General features: G+C 30.6%; 9 protein-coding genes across 9 annotated transcripts; 5 read left to right on the top strand and 4 right to left on the bottom strand.

Annotated features, from left to right (window-relative positions):
* Positions 1–90: 90 nt before the first annotated feature.
* cand_037690 (uncharacterized protein) lies at positions 91–1,686 on the top strand (the record flags this gene model as incomplete). Its single annotated transcript, XM_067213994.1, has 1 exon — positions 91–1,686. The coding sequence occupies one exon, from the start codon at positions 91–93 to the stop codon at positions 1,684–1,686; it is 1,596 nt and encodes a 531-aa protein (XP_067069807.1).
* Positions 1,687–1,810: 124 nt separating this feature from the next.
* Positions 1,811–2,497, bottom strand: cand_037680 (uncharacterized protein; the record flags this gene model as incomplete). The annotated part of the gene is made up of 1 exon (XM_067213993.1): positions 1,811–2,497. One exon carries the CDS (start codon positions 2,495–2,497, stop codon positions 1,811–1,813), a length of 687 nt encoding a protein of 228 aa, XP_067069806.1.
* Positions 2,498–2,740: 243 nt separating this feature from the next.
* On the bottom strand, positions 2,741–4,315 carry cand_037670 (uncharacterized protein; the record flags this gene model as incomplete). The annotated part of the gene is made up of 1 exon (XM_067213992.1): positions 2,741–4,315. One exon carries the CDS (start codon positions 4,313–4,315, stop codon positions 2,741–2,743), a length of 1,575 nt encoding a protein of 524 aa, XP_067069805.1.
* Positions 4,316–5,275: 960 nt separating this feature from the next.
* cand_037660 (uncharacterized protein) lies at positions 5,276–6,874 on the top strand (the record flags this gene model as incomplete). The annotated part of the gene is made up of 1 exon (XM_067213991.1): positions 5,276–6,874. One exon carries the CDS (start codon positions 5,276–5,278, stop codon positions 6,872–6,874), a length of 1,599 nt encoding a protein of 532 aa, XP_067069804.1.
* Positions 6,875–7,072: 198 nt separating this feature from the next.
* Positions 7,073–7,774, bottom strand: cand_037650 (uncharacterized protein; the record flags this gene model as incomplete). Its single annotated transcript, XM_067213990.1, has 1 exon — positions 7,073–7,774. One exon carries the CDS (start codon positions 7,772–7,774, stop codon positions 7,073–7,075), a length of 702 nt encoding a protein of 233 aa, XP_067069803.1.
* Positions 7,775–7,912: 138 nt separating this feature from the next.
* cand_037640 (uncharacterized protein) lies at positions 7,913–9,107 on the bottom strand (the record flags this gene model as incomplete). The annotated part of the gene is made up of 4 exons (XM_067213989.1): positions 7,913–8,065; positions 8,122–8,601; positions 8,658–8,732; positions 8,823–9,107. 4 exons carry the CDS (start codon positions 9,105–9,107, stop codon positions 7,913–7,915), a joined length of 993 nt encoding a protein of 330 aa, XP_067069802.1.
* A 419-nt stretch (positions 9,108–9,526) lies between these two features.
* cand_037630 (uncharacterized protein) lies at positions 9,527–11,650 on the top strand (the record flags this gene model as incomplete). The annotated part of the gene is made up of 1 exon (XM_067213988.1): positions 9,527–11,650. The coding sequence occupies one exon, from the start codon at positions 9,527–9,529 to the stop codon at positions 11,648–11,650; it is 2,124 nt and encodes a 707-aa protein (XP_067069801.1).
* A 211-nt stretch (positions 11,651–11,861) lies between these two features.
* cand_037620 (SOF1-like domain-containing protein) lies at positions 11,862–13,286 on the top strand (the record flags this gene model as incomplete). The annotated part of the gene is made up of 1 exon (XM_067213987.1): positions 11,862–13,286. The coding sequence occupies one exon, from the start codon at positions 11,862–11,864 to the stop codon at positions 13,284–13,286; it is 1,425 nt and encodes a 474-aa protein (XP_067069800.1).
* Positions 13,287–13,946: 660 nt separating this feature from the next.
* On the top strand, positions 13,947–20,198 carry cand_037610 (uncharacterized protein; the record flags this gene model as incomplete). The annotated part of the gene is made up of 1 exon (XM_067213986.1): positions 13,947–20,198. The coding sequence occupies one exon, from the start codon at positions 13,947–13,949 to the stop codon at positions 20,196–20,198; it is 6,252 nt and encodes a 2,083-aa protein (XP_067069799.1).
* Positions 20,199–20,211: the final 13 nt, after the last annotated feature.

Raw genomic sequence — 20,211 nt, 5'->3', positions numbered from 1 at the left:
TTGAAAAATTTTTAGATATTTTGGACTAACTATAATTTTAAATTTATTTTTAAGTTATGGATGGGTTGTGGACAGTGAAACTTAACTCACATGGAATCTATGAATTTGGAGCATGTATCACGTAAATCAACTGAAGTTATATATAAGGGAATAGAATTCAAGCTTGTTGTATCTGTACTTACATATGGTGAGGGAAAATATGCCATGAAGCTATCACTAACTTCGTTTTCACCACCTGATATTGCTGCTAAGCTTGGTGGTCCATGGGAAGGTATTTACACTTGGAATTCACTAAAGAAAAGTTTTGGAAAGTTTACAAATTCAAAATATACCATGCTTGATTTTGCTGATATAGTCCTCAAAGTATCAAGTTGTGTTGATGAAAATGGAGAAAATAAATTGATGGAATTAGTGAAATGCTCAAATGACTTTAAAGATCGAGATAACTCTGCTAGTATAATTAATAATATTGAGTTTCACCCTAATGATTATTTTTTGATAATGAGAATATTTGAATCAGGTATTGTATATCCATTTCACTTAAAGTCTTTATATTTAAATGGGCATAGATCAAATGTATCTGAAGACCTAAATGACCTAGTAAAACTATTACAACTAGAAAACAATATGCTAGAGACAAGTATTGCAAGTCTAAATAGTGAAATTGAGGAAAAATTGCAATTTGATGGAAATAAAGTTCAATGCTCTTGTGTACATAGAAGGTTTTCTGATAATACAAAAGAAGATACCCAAGTAGATGTTATTATTAATGAAGATAATAAAGATAAGTCTAATATAGAGGAAATTAAAATAATAGATAATAAGACCGATCAGAATACTGAAGTTATGAGAAACTTGCAATTTAATGAAAGATCAATCCAAGACAAGATGGTACAATGTGAATACGATGCACTAACTGATGGAGTCAGTAGTACTAAACACGATAATTTCGCTTTCAATAGAAAGTTGGATAATTTTGAAGAGGAAAATAAAGCTATGTCTTTTTTTAGAAGTGATCAAACTTTAGATAAAGAGATGTTGACAGAAATATCAGTGCCTCAGAACCTTGATAGATCAGTATTTCTTGATTCTCCATTATCTCGTGGTACTTTTAATATATCTGAACTAAGAGGAAATGAAAAATATAGGAACAGTACTAGTAATACTACAAATTTTAATAGCAATTTATACAACAAAATATATCGTAATAGACCCTTTTCAGGTGGAAATTTTTCTTCAAGAACTACTATAGATAAACCTAGAAGCTATAATAGAAAAATAACTCCGTCATTAATTGAATCTAAACGTATTATTGACTTATACAATGATACTGCAGTATATGGAACGAAACCTTCAACTATTCGCTCAACATTAGCCACTATCAGACGTGTTCAAAATGAACTTGATGATATTATAGATGGAGTTCCACTACAGAGTATCGGCAAATCTTCAACAAAGTCGTATTCTGAAAAGAAACTTAAACACAATGATAAATATTTTGAATTAAATATGAAAAGTGAAAATATTCGATCTCCATTAAGAAGTAATACACCTCAACCTATAATGTCAAAGGAAGAGTTAATTAATGAATTATCTAAAACTAATGATATCAGCCAAAGAATTAACATGTTAAAAGATATTATTAGAAATACGAAGAGAAATAGTAATAATTCACAGTTATTTTAATAACACTATACAATAACTTTGTTAATATTACAATAGTAGTAAGCAATACGTTTCAGTATTATAACAAGTATATATTTATACATCTCAGCCTTCTATCATCTTTACTTTAAAATACCTTTTGTCTCTACTTGTTTTGTGCCACATAGACATTATACTTTAATATAAAATTTGAATATAAAAATGAAATATCTTGTATATCTTCCCATAATTGCTGAGCTTCATATCCTAGTTTTCTACCCTTAATTTCTAAATCATCAATCTTTTTTAAAAGTTCATTAAAATTACTTTCATCTATTTCATAGTTCACAAATGGTAGTAAATCGTTTAGATCTTTCATCTGTCTTCTAAGTAACTCAAATTCATAATAGTGTTCCATTATATATGCTTTTCTTGCATCTAAAGTCAAAAGTGCAGCCTCAAAATCTGCGGAATCTGTTTCAATATATGCTTTTATGCTATCATAATACGACTGCCATTCCTCCAATGGTCCTAAACTATATACTTTTCTAATAATCCCTTCAATAAAATCCAACTTCTCATTTAATGGTATCTTTTCATCCTGAGATATTACTGTTCTTAGTTGATAGATATCATGTTCTAAATTTGCAATTGCTGTGCTTTGCCCTATTGTCATCCTACTTTGCAAGATATTGTTTGCTCCTTTATTTTTATCACTACTTTCTTGAAGTTCAAAGGTATGAGTGCCAGTATCTCCTTCCTTTATATTAATTAATTTCTCACAGGTTGATAATCTGGTTTCTAATACTTCCATAAATTCTGTCAAATCATTTTGATTGAGAGTATATCCCATCACTAAAAAACTTAATTATTACCTCTAAGGTGTATAAAATTTAATCAAATACTCGTATTCCTATTTATTATTTATGCAATCGTTTATGTTATTTCTAGTAAGCTCCAAATTAATGTGCAACACGCTCAGGTTACAGCTCAGATTACAAAGCGCCTCTTAGAAAAACTGGTTGTATGGATCTTAAATCACAAGGTGCTAATCTCTCATAGAAAAGATCATCTTAAATATTAACACCACAATTATTTATGAGTAATACCGATTACGCTGAATAAGTCTCTTCTGTACACTTTGTCTCTTCAAATGTCCCTCTAAAGGATATTTTATGTACTTTTTTATAATTTCATCTACAGACTGCTTTGTATTAAAATCTAAATATTGATTATTATAATTAACAAAGTCTGGATACTCCTCTATAGCAACAGCATCAATTCCCTTATTATCCAAATTGTCTCCAAATATAGTACTATTATGATCTTGAATACAAGAATCATCACTTCTAATAGATAAGTTTTCTGTATCTCTATATACTTCCAGATAAGATATGTCACTATCACTTTCACTTTCTCTAGAGTCTGTGTATTTTTCAAGTATAGTAGATTTTTTGCATTCCTTCCTATTTTTAAATTTTTTATTTTTCATATCTGATAATTCTTTGAGTAACTTTACTTTTTCACTCTTTAAATCATCAATTTGTGATTTGAGGATCTCAACCACAGAGTTGTCTGGACTTCTCACCTTCCGAACTTCATAATTTTGCTTCTTCATTGCTTCTATCTTCTCTCCTCTTGAAATTACTTCTTTTCTAAGCTTTTTTATCTCATTTTTTGCTTCTTCTAAATCTTTCAATAAAAAGTTATATTTTAACTGCAAAATATTTGACGGTAATCCACTATCAGATGCCTTCTCTATAGATATATCTTTCTCTAAATATTGGTCTTTATTGTTCTCAATATTATAATCATTTTCCACAGTTTTATCTAAATCACTAATCCCTAATTCAAACATATCATTATCTCCATTCCAAAAAGTATTATCCTTTATCGTAAATATCTCTATTTCAGCATCCCTTACCCTATCTTTGATTTCTAAAATCAATTTAAGAGCCTTTCGGATATTTGACTTATTAATTAATAAATCAGCAATATTGTCAAGTATCTTAATTATATTGCAACTATTGCCATAGTAACTAGGAAAATATCCTTCTGAGCTTCCAATAAACTTTCCTGTTACTCCTATTATTTTATCAATACATTTCCTATAAAGCTCTATTTGATTAACTGACTTAAGATATTGAGCTGAAATTTTCTCCGAATGTTGTTTTAATGTATCCTTCTCTTCAATAAGTAATTTACACCTTTTTTCAAGGTTAGATAATTCTTTACTTTTAGATTTTACTTGAACAATTGCTTTCTCTAGGTCGTTCTTTAATTCTACAAAATTCGCTTTATACCATTCGTTGTCTTCAACAACTTGTTGCAAAATTCTCTCGGTCCCTTGTTGCATACGAACTCTTTCCTCATCTCTTGCTAACTCAATAGAGTTCATATTATTAACTAATTTATTATTTTCTTCCAAAAGTTCTTCTATTATTTTCTCCTTCACTTTTAGTTGAACCTCCAATTCATTTACTCTACTTAAACCAATACCAGTTTTCCTAATTTCAGGTCTTACAACACAAATATTTGTCTCATTTTTTGTTTCATTTTCTATATTGTTTACCTTTTCAAATTCTTCTACTGAGGCTACACGGCTTCTATCATATGGAGATGGAAATTTAGGTAAAGTAAATACTGTGCTTGCCCTAGTTGATGAGTCCATATCCAGCCTTCTTAATCCAAAACACAAATTTTTCACAATGTTTGCGTCTCATTACTCAATTATAATCTTAAAGTACAATATTGTCAGAATATTACAGATTAGTCCCATAAAGACATGACGGCTACTTCCAGATGTAAAAGTACTGCTTTGCATCCATTATTCATGAAAATGGAAATTATTTAAAAGCTATATTGTAGATTCTTCTGTTTATGTATGTCAAATTTACATTTATACTCTTTCAAGTTCTATAAAAATACGAAGAAACTAAATCCAAAGTTAAAAAATTCCAATAAATAAAAAATCAGTTATATTAACTATCTGATAGATAAATAGTCACCAAAAATATGCGTTTCAAGTATCTAAGAGGTTTAATATTTCTTGTAAGTAGGTAAATCTTAAATTTTTGCTAGATTATCCAATGATAGGAACTTTACATGACTCCATAAAAAAAGATCCAAAATTACCTATCACGCGCTTTTTTTGGCGCTATTATCAAAGTTGATACACTTTTACTTGATAATTAAAATTCCTTTTACAAGCTTTACTAGCAAATTATATAGGGATAGATAGAGTAATAAGATATCTAATCACTACATATTTTATTTTTGGATATAGTTTATTTAACTTTTACTTTAGATAATAATAAAAAAAGAATTTGTCTATATAGACTCAGACGCAACATGACTTTAAATATTGACGGCATTACGGTATAAATCAGGTACCGTAGGTCTCCGCTGCAGAATTAATCATTGATTAATTGGCCGTAAGGGAGTTCGGGACTTCTCTAAAAGTCATTACTATTCCAAAGTTTTGCTGTAATATAGGATCTGTCCCACTAGAAGGTAACTAATAATATAATGCAATTTTGATTTATAAACACAAATTGAAGCGGATTTTTTGATAACTACTTGCAATTGAGATTATTATAGTGAAGATTTGAGATATTTTTTATAAAGGTAAATGGATGACTTTACCGAAAGATTTAGGAGAGGCCTGAGACTAATATTTAGACGTTACCAATGGGAATTCAATTCGGCCAGTATAATACCAAGGATTCGGTTTAAATTTAAAGAATTTGACCCATCCCTCTATTTCTGCTGTTCCTGGTTATTACCACAATGGGGTTTACTGACATTTAGAATTTTAGTATTCTTGTATCTACTTGCTATGACTGGTTGGGATATATATCACTACTATTCAATCGATGATCTACAATTTTGGGCTGTATATGTCACTAATTGGACATATACAATTGTAATACTATATTACCTTACTGGGATAATAATAACAAAAAAATCTTACTCCCACAATATAAATATGAAAAGGTTACAGATACAAAGAAGACGTCCATGCGTTGAGATGCATAGAGAAGTTATTTCTACTCAAGAAGAATCCCCAAATGCAACAGATTCTTCCTCAGCTTATGAAAGCTGTGATCAGGATCACCAATATAACTGTCCAGAAATACCTCGTGTTGCTTCATCATATCCAATTATGGATGTAAATAATATGAAAAAGAAAATAACAAATGGTCCATATATGGAAGATATTGACTTGGAGAATCAAAAATTGAATGCCTCTATTAGTAATTCAAGCGTGCAGTCAGTATCAACATCCCATGAATCTCCTGTAAATTCATCAAGAAATAAAGAAATAAATATTGCTATAAACGAAGAATCAGCTCCAAATATCTGCACATACAATGATTCAACTAATGACATTGCCTTTAATACAGAACTAATAAATACTACGAATAAAGGTTTGGATGTATATCACAGTGCACAAAGAAGTGGATATTTGTCATCATCATCATCATCAACAAGGGATCATTCCAGTGACAGCCATAGTGCAAAAAGTGTTAAGAAGAAGGTGAAAATAAGATCAAGGAGTACAAATGTATTTGTTAGAATTTGTGAATACTTGAAAAGAAATGAATTCAAAGTTATTAGGACACCCGATGATGAACATCCCATCTTGGCTGATCCATTAGATAATTTAAGTGAACTTTCTAATTCAAATAACTTCAGAAATAATAATTTGGTTCAGATTCCATTTCGTTATCGCTTAATATGGGTACTTTATTCTATTTCATTTCCTGCAACCTATATAGTTGCAATTGTATATTGGTCTATGAGTATTGTAGCTCCAACAGGAATTGATGGATTCTCATATCTAACTTTCAACAAGCATGGTATTGTGGCATTTTGTATCACTCTAGACACATATTTTACCACTATTCCATACTTTTTGGCTCATGTCTTATTCCCATTTATGTTCTGTGTTACATATTTGGTATTTACTATTATATACTACTTTTTAAGGCTACCCAATCCTCAAGATCACCGAGATTTGGGTTTTGTATACTCTGCAATAAACTTTGCAAATCCCTTAGTATCTGCTCCTTGTAGTATTGCAGTGTTTATCTTAGTATTTATTGTTGTAACTGTCATTTGGTGTTTTGTTGGATTTAATAGAAATCACCTTGTGGATCCTCTTCCAAACCAACAAAGACACCCAATTAGCAAGAACATCCATACTCAAATAAGTATTGAGAATTAACTTAGTTACTTAAGAATACTCCTATTAGTTGTTGTGTAGACTATTACTGAAGCTATTAATGTCAAAATCACTATAAATCTCTAGAACTTAATGCTTAAAAAAGTACTAATCAATTCAAATGTACATTACCTTGTATATAGCCTTTATATTAATTAGGACACTTTTATATAACAATATACTTCACAAACATGTTTGACATTACTTCTTCTTAAGTTTCTCCTTTTTATTGTTCTGTCGGACCTTATTAGAATTTACCTTATAAAGTGTAATCCTTGCAAGAATGATCTGCAAGAGTAAGTTTAATAGTACTGATATATAATAAGGACCTATCAAATCCATTATAATATTAGAAATTAATTGAATACCACAACTAGTTAGTAAAGACAAACATATGGCCTTTTTTCTTTCAAAATAATTTGTTTTAGTAAACATATAAGTTCCATATATACTAGATAGTGCAGAGAAAGATGCTCCATAAGACAATAATATTTTATAAATATATCCCATTGAGAAGTCAGCTGATAAAGATTTGTCAAATGCCAGAGGAATAAAATAAGATAAACAAGCACTTGTCGCACTCCATACTAATGCTGAAAATTTCAAGCGAGTATCCACTTCATATTGTTTGGCTACTTTCCCTGTTATTAAGTTCCACATAAATATTAGTGAGATTGAACGAGTCATTATATTGAAATAATGAACTATTTGTGGCTTCAAGACTGGTATAGAAGCCAAAACTAAAGCTCTGGTAAAGTTATATGCTACACAATGTAGTATAGATGCAACCAAAAGTGGTGATGTGCCTACAGCATCATTTAGAGATGTATATGAGTTAATTACAAAATAAGGACCCAAAAGTAATGTGAATAGTACAATTGAAGAGAATATAGGAAAACCCATGATTAAAAGCCTAAATATAGGAGATCCTTTCTCCAGAATATAACATATTCCCGTAACAATAAAGAAGACCTACTAGTTAAATGTAATACCACCTGAAGCGGTACCATTTTCAAATGATCTTATTTAGCGCTATTTAATTTAATCTTTTGCTTCTTGAGCTTTTAACTGGCTTTTCTTTAGAGCTTCACTATAGTTAGAAAGGCGCCTTTGTACCTCATCCTCATCTATATTAAAGGCTACTGCAAATCTATGCTGTATCTCGGACTCAAAATCATCACATTCACGTGCAATCTATAAATAACAGAATTATAATATATATTAAAACTCAAGCCTCTATAACGACTCACCTTTTCTTTTAGTTTGTCAATTATGTCGTCGAATATTTCTCTCTCCTTTGCTAATTGAACCTGTGTTTCAATATAACCCCTTCTAAACTCCTCTATTCGTTTCTCAGATTCTTTAAGAATACTTTTCTCAAATTCCTTTTTTTCCCTTTCTAGGCACTTTTCTCTCTCATTCCATTGTATATCCATATTCTTCTCTTTTTCTAACACTCTAGAGCATGTAGCTTGTGCCATCTCTTCATATTTTCTGATTGATTCCTTCATTTGTCTCTTAAGTTTTTCTTCAAAGGCCAAGCACGTTGTTTCAGCAAGCTGTTTTGCTCTAATCTTCATTGCTTCCATCTTTTCTTTCTGACGCTTTAGTTCTTCAGTGGCTAAAACTGCTAAATCCCTATACTTTATAAGATAATCTTCGACATCATGTAAGACTTTATTTCTAAGAATTTTTTTTTCATTTTGGAAATTTAATTCCATCTCATCCATCTATTTGAAAGTTTAATGATATACTTTTTAGTTTTCTTTTTATTTAATTAACTCACCTGCTTTTCATATTCCTTTCGTAAATTATTCATCTTAGCATTATGCTCAATATTGGAAATAGTATTAGCAATTGTCTAATAACAGAGAAAATAGAGGTTATAATGTATAACTCAACAATTCAAGTAAAAATGTGCAATTATCAATCGTAAATAAACTCCACATACCTTTAACTTAGAAATATCTTCTTTACCAGAGTGCTCATAATAGTCTCGTTGTATAATTAGGGCATTATAAGCTTCATCACGTTCATTCTTAATGTTTTTAATTTCATACTGGAGCTGTTTACTAATACTTATAAGCTTACTTAAAGCAGTAGGTATTGGTAAAGATGAGGCTACTTTTTCAATATCAAGAGAGGATATATCCACCACTTTATATGAAGATACTGCTCCTAAATTTTCTGTAGAAGATACATTTTCACTTCTTCGGGTAAAATTTCTCTTTTTCATAGCTTAAACCATAATGGCACTATGTATTACCAAGATAACTATTGATAGATCATATCTTAGATCCCTCCTTTATTTTTATATTGATTCTATGAAAATCCCCAAGTATCTCTTTTATTAAGATATAGATAGACTTTTAATATAAATACTGTTGAAATTTCACTACTGTGGAATTTCAGAGGCCTTTAGAGTTTATCAAAATCACACCTAATAGCTAGACTTAGACGACATGCGCGCGTTCATAACCTGTATGTAGATGACATGTTCAAATTATATGGAACCTATATTATTAAATACAAAAGTAAACTTTGGAAATATAAAGGGTCTCAATAAGATCTAACCATAGGGATTCTTTATCTTTTATTTTAATGTGAAATTGAATATAATATATAACTTCTGCAACTTTATATATAGCTAGTATAATGCAAAATAAAGAAGTAGCAGTAAAATCCCATGATACAGCAAATATAACTAATAAAGTTGAGCTGAGAGTTCAAGATGCATCTTTACTCTCATTAGCAAGGGCTGCAACTGTAGACCCCGAATGTTGTGGTTGGTTATATGTACTTAACAATAAGGGATCAGCTATTAATACATCTTTTCAATACCTAAATTCATTACAAGATAATTGGGAACATTACTATTTCAATATGAAAGGTGGAATGATGTTTGGATCTAGTAGAAAAGATGGATCTACACTAGAAGTTGTATATATTTTGTGTGATATGATTATTAGTAGTATAGATTCAAGTACAGCTTTGCAGAAAGAATATATAACAAGAGAAGAAGAAGCAGGCCTACAGCAAAAATTAGGGAAAGAAATAACATTAATAATGTTATTACATCATAATCAAGCAATTGGTATTGAGTCTAATCCTGTAATATTTGCTTCAAGTTCCTCAAATGTAGCCTCTCGTTGGTGTATTGCATTAAACAAAACCTTACAATATGGTCAAATGAGATATACAGATGAATATTTAGATGACGATCTTTCTAATGATGGTAGTAGAACTAGGTTAGTGCAAGGAAATTCTTTAATAGGTTCTACAGCATCATTTTACAGAACTAGAGATATGACTCAGGTATCCCAGCAGATGGATAAGCTAAAGAATCAGTTGAAACAAATGGAAAATACTAACAAAACTTTAGAAAGTAGAAATGACCAGTTACAAAATCAACTGAAGAAATTACAGAGTACATTAAATGTTACTGAAAAAGCAACTAGTGAAGCAGTTGAGCAAAAAACTGCAGAATTAACTCAAATTAAGGAAAATTTGAGTAATATAAAAAGTGAAAGAGATCTTTTAATTGAAGAAAAGACAAATTTGTATAGTAAATTATATCAACTACAAAGAGAAAATCAAGATATTCTGATGGAGAAATATAATCTCCGAAATGAATTTCAAGAGCTCCAAAATTCAATTACTTCAGCTATAGGAGGAGATAATGCACTACAAAAGTTAATAGTTCGGCTTCAATATTTGAAAAATTCGAGTCAAAAGTTATTAATTGAGAATAAAAAATATAAAAAAGAAATTCAGAATATATTGAACCATTATAGACAGGAGCAAGAAAAGTCAATACAGCAATTAAATACAGTTAAGGAGCTATTATCACAGCAGGATGTATTTCAACTTCTGATTCGCCAAATGGATTTGGTACAAGCTAAACTACAATACCAAGAAGAGGCATGGAAAATGCCCGAAAATCAAGCAGAAAATCTTCTTTTTTGGATTCAACAATTGCAGAACCAATGGAAAGTAGACGAAGCTGTTGCTAGAGCCTCTTATTTAAAGCATAGAAGCATAGTTTTAGGAGAACAAATGCAAGCATACGCTTTGGGATTACCTTTGCCAAAGCATTATACAATTATTCAGGAACTTTTAAAGAAACTGCAATGTGTATTTAGAGAGGAAGAATTTGCAATTGCGACAAAATCTGAGTTATTTTATAGGGATATTCAACCTTTAAATATAGAGGGTAGCTCTCAAGATAATGGAGATCTTAATCAACCTTATTGGGTCAATGACAACTTTCAAGAACCTCCATTAGCAATTGTCCCTTCTATATTCGGTGGAATAGAAAACAAAACTAGCAATAGCACTGATGAAAATACATCTGATACTGATACTATGGCTTTTGTGTTTAGGACAAATCAATATACTCCTAAGATTCATATTGATCTACTTAGCCCTCCAGAAAAGAAAGTACCGGAATCAGAATACACAAGACTTAAAAGTACATATAGAGAACTAAAAGATAGATGTAATATGTTAGAATCTGAGAATGAAAATTTAATTGGGAAAATTCAAAAAATGATTAAATGTAGTCAAGCATATTCCAAGAAACCAATAATGTTTCGTCAAAATACTGGGGCTAATAGCCTTACAGATATAGGTCATATATCATCTCTTTATTCTAAGAAATCTAGTATGAATAATATAGATAATTCAAATTTACATAATTCAGTAACTGAAATAACAGATAAATCTACAAGTGTAGCTACAGGTGATATTCAGAAATCTTCTAAGATTTCTAATTCATAGTTTTCTTAATCAAACTACTTGTATAGAATAAGATATAAATACTGTTTTATATATCTCCCTACATATTATTTAATGAATCTCTTTTGAATATCTATTTTTAATCTGGACCATGTAAACATGAATATTTTTCGCGCTACTATATTTGTAGCAGAACGCCTTTAAGAGGTATCTGAAGTTACCTTTTGTATTTCTCTTTTTTAAATATACAAAAATGAAAATAAAAGTATTACAAAGAGACCCTGCAATTTATGAGGGGAGTAGGAGGGATTCTATAAGGCGTTTATTTCATAATCCTGATCCTCGCCTACATCCTTTTGAGCGTGCTCGTGAATACACTAGAGCATTAACCAGTGTTAAACTGCGAAAGATGTTTGCAAAACCTCTGGTATCTGTCTTAGAGGGCCATACTGACACTGTACAATGTATAGCTAGGGCTCATCATAATGTCTCCGATATTTATAGTGGTAGTTTTGATGGAAGTATTCGCTATTGGAATTTGGGAAGCCAAGATAAATGTGAATATATGATTAGAGCCCATGAAGGAGCTTTACGTGGGATATGTGTTACTAGTAATGATAAATATATTTTTTCTTGTGGTGATGATAAGAAACTACAGATGTGGAAAATAGAGAAACGTGAAGATGTGAAGTTAATGGATATAAATTGTCTAACAGATCGTGGTAATGATCAAGACAACAGTAATGGTTATGATAACTTGGAAAATTTTAGAAAACAGATAATTTCAGAGAATATATTCCATTCTCCTTGTCAACTATATAGTGTAGATCACCACTGGAGTAAATCAACTTTAATTAGTAGTGGGATTAGTGGTATACAAGTTTGGGATCACAATAGGAATACTCCCATTCAGGTCTTTGATTGGGGGAGTGATACTGTATATACAGCAAAAATTAATCCGAGTGAACCATATATTGTGGCAACAACGGCATCCGATAACTCAGTAGGATTATTTGATATTCGCTCTTCAACACCACTAAGAAAGTTAATAATGAATAACAAAGGAAATGCAATTTGTTGGAATCCGCAACAACCTTTAAACTTTACTGTTGCTAATGATGATTCAATGTTGTATACATTTGATATGAGAAAATTAAATTCAGCTAGATTTATATATAAAGGTTTTGTTCAAGCTGTATTGGATATTGACTATAGTCCTATTGGAAATAGTTTTGTTGCAGGTAGTAAAGACAATACTATAAGAATATTTAACATTGATCAAGGATTCTCAAGAGATGTTTATCATACAAAAAGAATGCAACATGTTTGGTCTACAAAGTATACTGCTGATGCTAAATTTATTGTAAGTGGCTCATCTGATTTTTGTATAAGATTATGGAAGAACGATGCAAGTCAATCTCTTGGACCAAGGGTATACAGAGAAAGACAAACATTAGCTTATAGGAATAAACTGATTGAAAAGTATCAACATTTACCAGAGATTAAGAGAATTGCTAGGCATCATCATATACCAAAAATCATTAAATCAATACAAGAAAAGAAGTTGACTCAAATAAATGCTCAAAAGAAGAGGGAAGAAAATATGAGGATTCATAGCAAAAATAAATTGAAACCTATTCCAGAGAGACAAAAACCTGTTAGAGTTATCCTTGAATAGTAAATTAATTTCAAGATCTCTATCAAAGTGTACCAATATACCTTTGGAATACACTACAAACTTGCAAGGTTGAATAAATTCTGCATATTACATTGAAACTTTCTTATTTTAGAAGTTCACAATTTAGTAGAATGCAGAAATAATCTTAGAAGTATTATATGCAATACTTTGTGTTATATTCATACGTTGGTGACTATATTTCTTAGTAAAGCGCCTTATAGAGGAAATACTTTGAATGCATATGACCGCCTAATTCGGCGCTTCATATTCGTTCTTAAATGTGGTTTTTCCCTGACTAAATCAATTTTCACTAACTAGACTGTAGTTCTGAAATTCTAAACATTGTGTGGCATATTATAAAAAAAGCTTAAGGTATATATCTTGATTAGGTCTCCTAATTTAGGTAGCTTCTACATAATTTAATGTCTTATTTATTTAATTACCATTCTAGTTGTAGTTTTTAAAATAGATCAGACTCTGATAAATTGCATATTATCTAGTGTAGTATACTCACCATTTATTTTAAGTGAGATTAAATAGTCTGGATTTGTAATAGATTAGCTAGTTCCACACGCGCGTAGCCCCACGCACTAAAATTTAGGGCTTTGCACTAATGGAAGATTTTGTAGAAAGCCCCAGCCCGTATAAAAAACTTGAGAAATGTTCGATGTACGGACACAGAAACCTATAAATGATGAGAAATCTGGAGCTGGAAGTGGGATATCTATTTACTTGAGGAGATGTGACTTAATTGAGAGTTCTATTAATGGATGTCTACAACAAGACGAAGAATGGTCAGAAATTGAACATTACTTAAAGGGGCAATCTTTAATGAATGAATATGAATATAGACCTGAGATATTTAATTTAAAACAACTGAAGATATTTCCAAGAAAAGTTGGTGAGATGATCACTTTAAATATGGAACACACAATGAAACCTGATTCAAGCATATCAAGACCATGGGGTGCCATTGGATCGAGTAGCATCTTTTATGTATATTACTCAAATGAACTGCTATTTTGGAATTGGTCAAAAGGTGATGTTGCTTACTCTATCCAAAGTGAAGAATTTTACAATGAAATATCTGGGGAAAAGTCTATAATTACAGCTTTGGGATATGTAGAGAGTGAAGATGGTATTGTTAAATGTCTAGTTAGTACTTTAGATTACGTTATCATGCTAAAAATGACTAAGAAGAGCACTGGGGGATATATTATAGATCGTATTAATGACAGCTTAATACATCTATATGAGTACAATGCAAAGATAACTAGTATTGTGGGTCACAATGCTTCAGATCGTTTATTTCTCGGATGTAGCAATAATGGTTCAATTTTTGAATTTACACTATTATCTCAAGAAATTTCTTGGAAATATAGAGATGTGAGGAAGCTTATACGTTCAGAATCTAATACTGAGTCAGTTAGTATGGCGAAATTGATTTGTATATCGTCAAATGGGATATTAAATTGGATACCGAACTCTTTAAAGAGATTTTTCACGAAAGTTAATAGTGTTAAAGTATATGGGATGTTTATTGATGAATATAGAGGACTTTTATATGTTTTACATGGTAACTCAGATATTGACGTATATGCAATCCCACCCACACCGGTTACAATAAATTACCTTGATGACATTTCTTATTTAAGTATAACCAATTTGGATTCTTGTCAAAAGCCCCCCATAGTACACTTATTTACATTATCAAATACAAAACTTTCAGCTGAAATTTGCAAGAAACTTGAATTCATATCAAAATCTAATTTTAATAAAAATAAATCAGTACCTGTAGTAGGAAATAATTCAAATAATATGAATATACAAGGGTCAAATTTCACAGTTTCTTTAAACATTAAGTCAATTCATCCTATATCACCTCTAGAAAGTGATTCAGCCATTGTTATGCTGGTCAATGATAAAGGTGACAGATTTTATATGGAAGCTTCATTTGACACTCAAGGAAGTAGTTTAGGTCATAATTCTAAGTCACTCCAAAATTCTGAGTTAGTGCAATATATACAACCAAGAAACCTAAAAATTAAGAATGTAAAAACATCTCCCACAACTTTAGAAGATAAACCTGTTTATTTTTCTGTATATTCCAGTGGAGTATTTATTCAAGTGACAAGATCAAGTGATAATATGGATAATACTGAATCTGAAATTACAAGACCTATTGAAAAAAAACACTATATTGGCAATTTATCTCCTAATTCACTAAAACATCAATTTTCTGAAAAAGACTTTATACCATCAACTTTTATGGATGACCATAGTAATTATAATAGAGTAAGTACTGATAAAACAAGTACTAATTATTTAAAAGCTATAAAATCACATATTACTGCTTGTTGCAAAGATGTAACAGTATTGGCTCAAAAGCAAGCTCCAAGTTATCCAAATCCTACCAATGTCAAGAGTTCTTTATGTGAATGGTATTGTTCGTTTTCTCAAAATGACTTAGGCTATGTTTTATTTGCTTATGAAAAGCCAGTTTTGAAGGATTATTGGAGGTTATTTTACAATTTGTGGAATACCCCAAATCCTTTTAATCCTAACTCTATATCACCCAATAAAGCGTTTGTTAGACCGAAGATTTCAAAGGAAAATTTTAGTGCTATCCATTCAGCTCCAGGATTTGGAGCTAAAACTAGTGGAAGCTTATTTTATCATCTTTGGAAGTATTTATTTGATACAAATGGAACCAATTCAGTCAATAATAAACCTGATTTCTCTCCTTTAAGCGAATTTACAAAATCACTTCTATCCACTAATACCTTGGGATTAAATACATGTTCTACGAACTTAGCACCTGTTAAGGAAAATTCTTCGTCTAATATAACTGGATTTGTAATTCCGAGATATCCTCCCAGTGGTCTATGTGACTTATCATTAGACCAGGTTGCTCAGAATCGACAGTGGATTGTAATAACTACCACTGGGATATTTTTGTTAGAGAAGCGCAGAATGATTGATATAGTTACACTCATGACTTTGGAACCCCAAAACTATTCTTATATGATTGATATTTTTGATAATTCACCTTTAACCAGCCAAGATCCATCCCTTCAATTATCTGGGTATTCGATTAATTTTATAACGAAACTGTTGGGTATATTTGCTCATACAGTAACATTTGAGCAATTTTTTGCAGTATTATGGCAGGGTATAATAAGCTTGACTGCAAAAGGCACTTTGAATTCGGAGGTATTTGAGAAATTATCAAATGGTAGAATTTTGGGCAAATTTAATCTAGATACACATAAAGATGCAATAAGTATTTTCCCAAGAATGGAATGTATCTCAAATACAGAATTCCCACATATAATATTAATTCAAATTTGGCTTACACTTTTGTCAGATTCTTCTATTCAAAACCGTCCAGATTCTTCCTGCTTAATTAGCATAAATAATTTAAATGAATGGTTTGTAGTTACACCAAGAAGTAAAGGATTATTACTTTTAGTAAGTCGGATTTTAAGATGTATATGGTCTATTCCCCTATTTCAACAGCAAATTACAGACTCTGGAGTTGTACAAAACAAGACTAGTACTACTCCATTATTAGAGTATGTACTTACTGCAGCAGGTAAAAGAAGGAGATCTACAGAAAATGTTTTTGTTGATAATTCTTATACAAAAGATAATAATAGGTACTTTTCAGCATCAATTTTAGAGTGTAACTCTGAAAAAGGTAAATCTATAATATTAGAAGATTTTTATAAACCAGAAGCTTCAGAGTGGTTTGAAATACTCAGCTTGGAAGATATCAACTTAACGCAAAAATTTGAAACTGGAATATTTTCTGTAAATTCGGAAAATGAATTAAATTTAGAACAACATATACTAACAATTCAGCCAACCTTAACTAAGGCTCAAATTAAACATCTACAAAGTAATATTTCACCAATTGTCACTTTATTGGATATGTTACTACCCACATGGTTCCCTAACTACAAGACTGAAGTACAATCAATGCAAAAGTGTACTTTAAATTCAAACCACACTGATGAAGAATCAAGAATATCTTCTAGCACAAGTCCAGTTACGGAATTGCAACTTTTCATCGAACTATCTTATTTTTTATGTAAAGTTCTTGAAGTCCTTGCTGTCATATCCTTAGTTATTGACAAAAATCCAAATGGTATAAAATACACTATATACTCAAGAGAGCAAGACAGTTCCAGGACTTTATACTACCCAATAACCCTATTAAAGAAGTCTCTTTTGAATATCACTTTGGAGAGTTTGGCAAATAACCCAAAACACCAGTTTTTGTATAGATTATTTCTAAGATATGATTTAATACCTTCAGATGATGCTCTTAGAAATTTACCATTCAAAGATACCTCTTATATCCTCCCTATTTCTATTATGAAGGTGGAATATACTGTTGCACTCCTCAGAAAACGAGTTCGGGAATGCAGACTAGACAACTTGACTGGAGGTAGGAAAATAGTCAAAGTAAAGAATATTGACAATTCTGATGAATTTGAAATGCAGAATATTTTCAATGCATTATATGAGAATGTTCAGGATGTACCTTTAAATGTGACTATACCTTTACTTTATGAATTAAAAGAATACCAAGCTATAATGACTTTGATTTATAACCAAACTGATCATATATATAAAACTGGAACTTATCCAATGTGGATAACTAATGGTAGCTGTGTACAAGTAAATACTCCTAAATCTCTTGATAATTACAAAATATATACCTCTAACTCATCAGGATTTTTTAATGATTTCTTACAAATGATACTAAATGAAATTATCAGCATAGGTGCACCTTCATCATTGCAAACAAACTCTATTGCTTCGTATCATGTTATTCTTTCTCAAATTGATACGAAAAAGGAAAAATCTCTACTGGAATCTTGCAAAAAGAATGAACTTGGGCACTTATTTGTTATGTCAATGTATACTCTGGAATTTCACTGTGTATTATGGATATACCAAAGTTATTATCATATACTAGTAAGAATTTTTGAACAATATGTTTCTGAAATTGATTCAGTAATACCAGAAATTCTTCAAATTTTCGATGGAAATACCAATAATTTATTGGAGACTGAACAATTGCCTTTGGAGTATACCAAAGCGCATCTAACTCATAAAAACTCCAATACTGTTAATGAAAATAAATCAAAAATTAGTTCAATTAAAGAGAAGCTTTTGTTAGTGAAACAAGAAATTATTGAATTAATTACTATATCACTTAAATACTCTCGTGATAACGCTAAACTAGGTAGATCTGGCAATCATATGCTGAGGTCATCAAATAATAGCTCTAATTCCACAAAACTTCCAAACTTTAATGAATGGTTTCATTACTTTCTATTCTCACTTTTATCTTACAATGAGAACTGTTTAATTAAAACATTTGAAGAGGAGCTTGAAGTCAATAAAAAGAAAATCAAAGATATTAGGCCAATAAAGTCATGGTTAATTTCGAATCTCTGTATATCTGTATTTGACTTCAGTGAAGCTTCACCATATATTAAAAATTGGCTAGAATATTTTCAAAATACTGAGATAACTAATTCAAGCATGAAAAATATTATTAATAACCGTTTACCTGACTTACTCTCTAATGATAATGTCAATAATCATGGTTATCTATTGTTTCATGCTAAACAGTATATTTTGGCTGGAAATTATTTCATAGAAAAGGCTAAGAAGTCTTGGAATAGAAGAGCATTAAATCTTGATTATAGTACATCTCATCCTAATCAAGCTTCTCATATGAAAAGTTCTTTACTTATACCAAAATCTATATCTGTAGATTCTCCAATATACAAATCTCTTTGTGGTACATTAAACTTACGTTGGAATAATTTTAAAAAGTTGATATTATCTTCAACATCAATACAAGAAAGCTGGAGAATAAAACAAATATTTGTTATATTTGAGGATATTTATCAGCAATTAATAAGTATTCAACAAGAACCAACCTTATTACAACGCAAGGCATACTTGCTTCAGGCTCAAACATGTATACGAAAGGATAAAAATGACAAAGAAAATGAGAGTTTATTGCAAAATATCTGGAATGATATTCAAACTATTGATATTCAGTGGGAATTAGTTATTTCGTTTATAGAACTTTGTGTACATTATATTTTGATAGCTATGCAGCAAAATGTAGATATTATTCCATTGGTCCATTACCTGTTCGGAGGCTTGGCTACTATACAAAATCTAAACAATACTGAAGTTGATTCTTTAATTTTTAAATCTGAAATATCAGCAAATATATCAGAAGAAGGGATTGAGATCCTCAAATGTACAATATATGGAATATATAGCCTGCAGTGTATGGTTCACAGCGAAGAAACTTTATTTCAACTTATGGATGAATTCCACAAAGCTACTGGCTATTCATGTATAACTGAAATTAGATGGGTGACTAACAAGCTGGGTACTATATTGGATCTCTACTACATAGATGATAAAATCTCATACATGTGCGAATTTAGAACTAAACAAGCAATATATTTTGATTCCCCTATATTATTTGAATTGGACATAATCCATCTACTAAACTTATATGAAAGGATACAACTGGACAATAAAACTGAGAATTGCATTCAAATTGAAACAATTTGCTTGGAACTTCATCTCTTTTCAACAATTTACTATAATCAATACAAACAGAATGATCTTGTTGATATATACAGTGCTGACAATATCTCAGAAGTTAAATGTCGAGTCCTCTGGTGGACTTGGCCTATTAAATTCATTACTTTTCATTTAAGCAACAAAGTACTGTGCAATAGACTATTTCCCTTATATTCTGGGCAATCAAATAAATTTTCTACGCTCTCCAATTTTATTAATAACAGCCAGAGAGCTGAAATTTGTGAAATAATAAAGTCTAATATACATCTGGCTGCTACTTAATTTTCATTAGCTA

The sequence above is a fragment of the Cryptosporidium andersoni genome, assembly GCF_001865355.1.
Source record: "Cryptosporidium andersoni isolate 30847 chromosome Unknown contig_8, whole genome shotgun sequence".
NCBI lineage: Eukaryota > Apicomplexa > Conoidasida > Eucoccidiorida > Cryptosporidiidae > Cryptosporidium > Cryptosporidium andersoni.
Note: the sequence above shows the minus strand (reverse complement) of the source record. Positions and strands in the feature narration are given on the sequence as shown.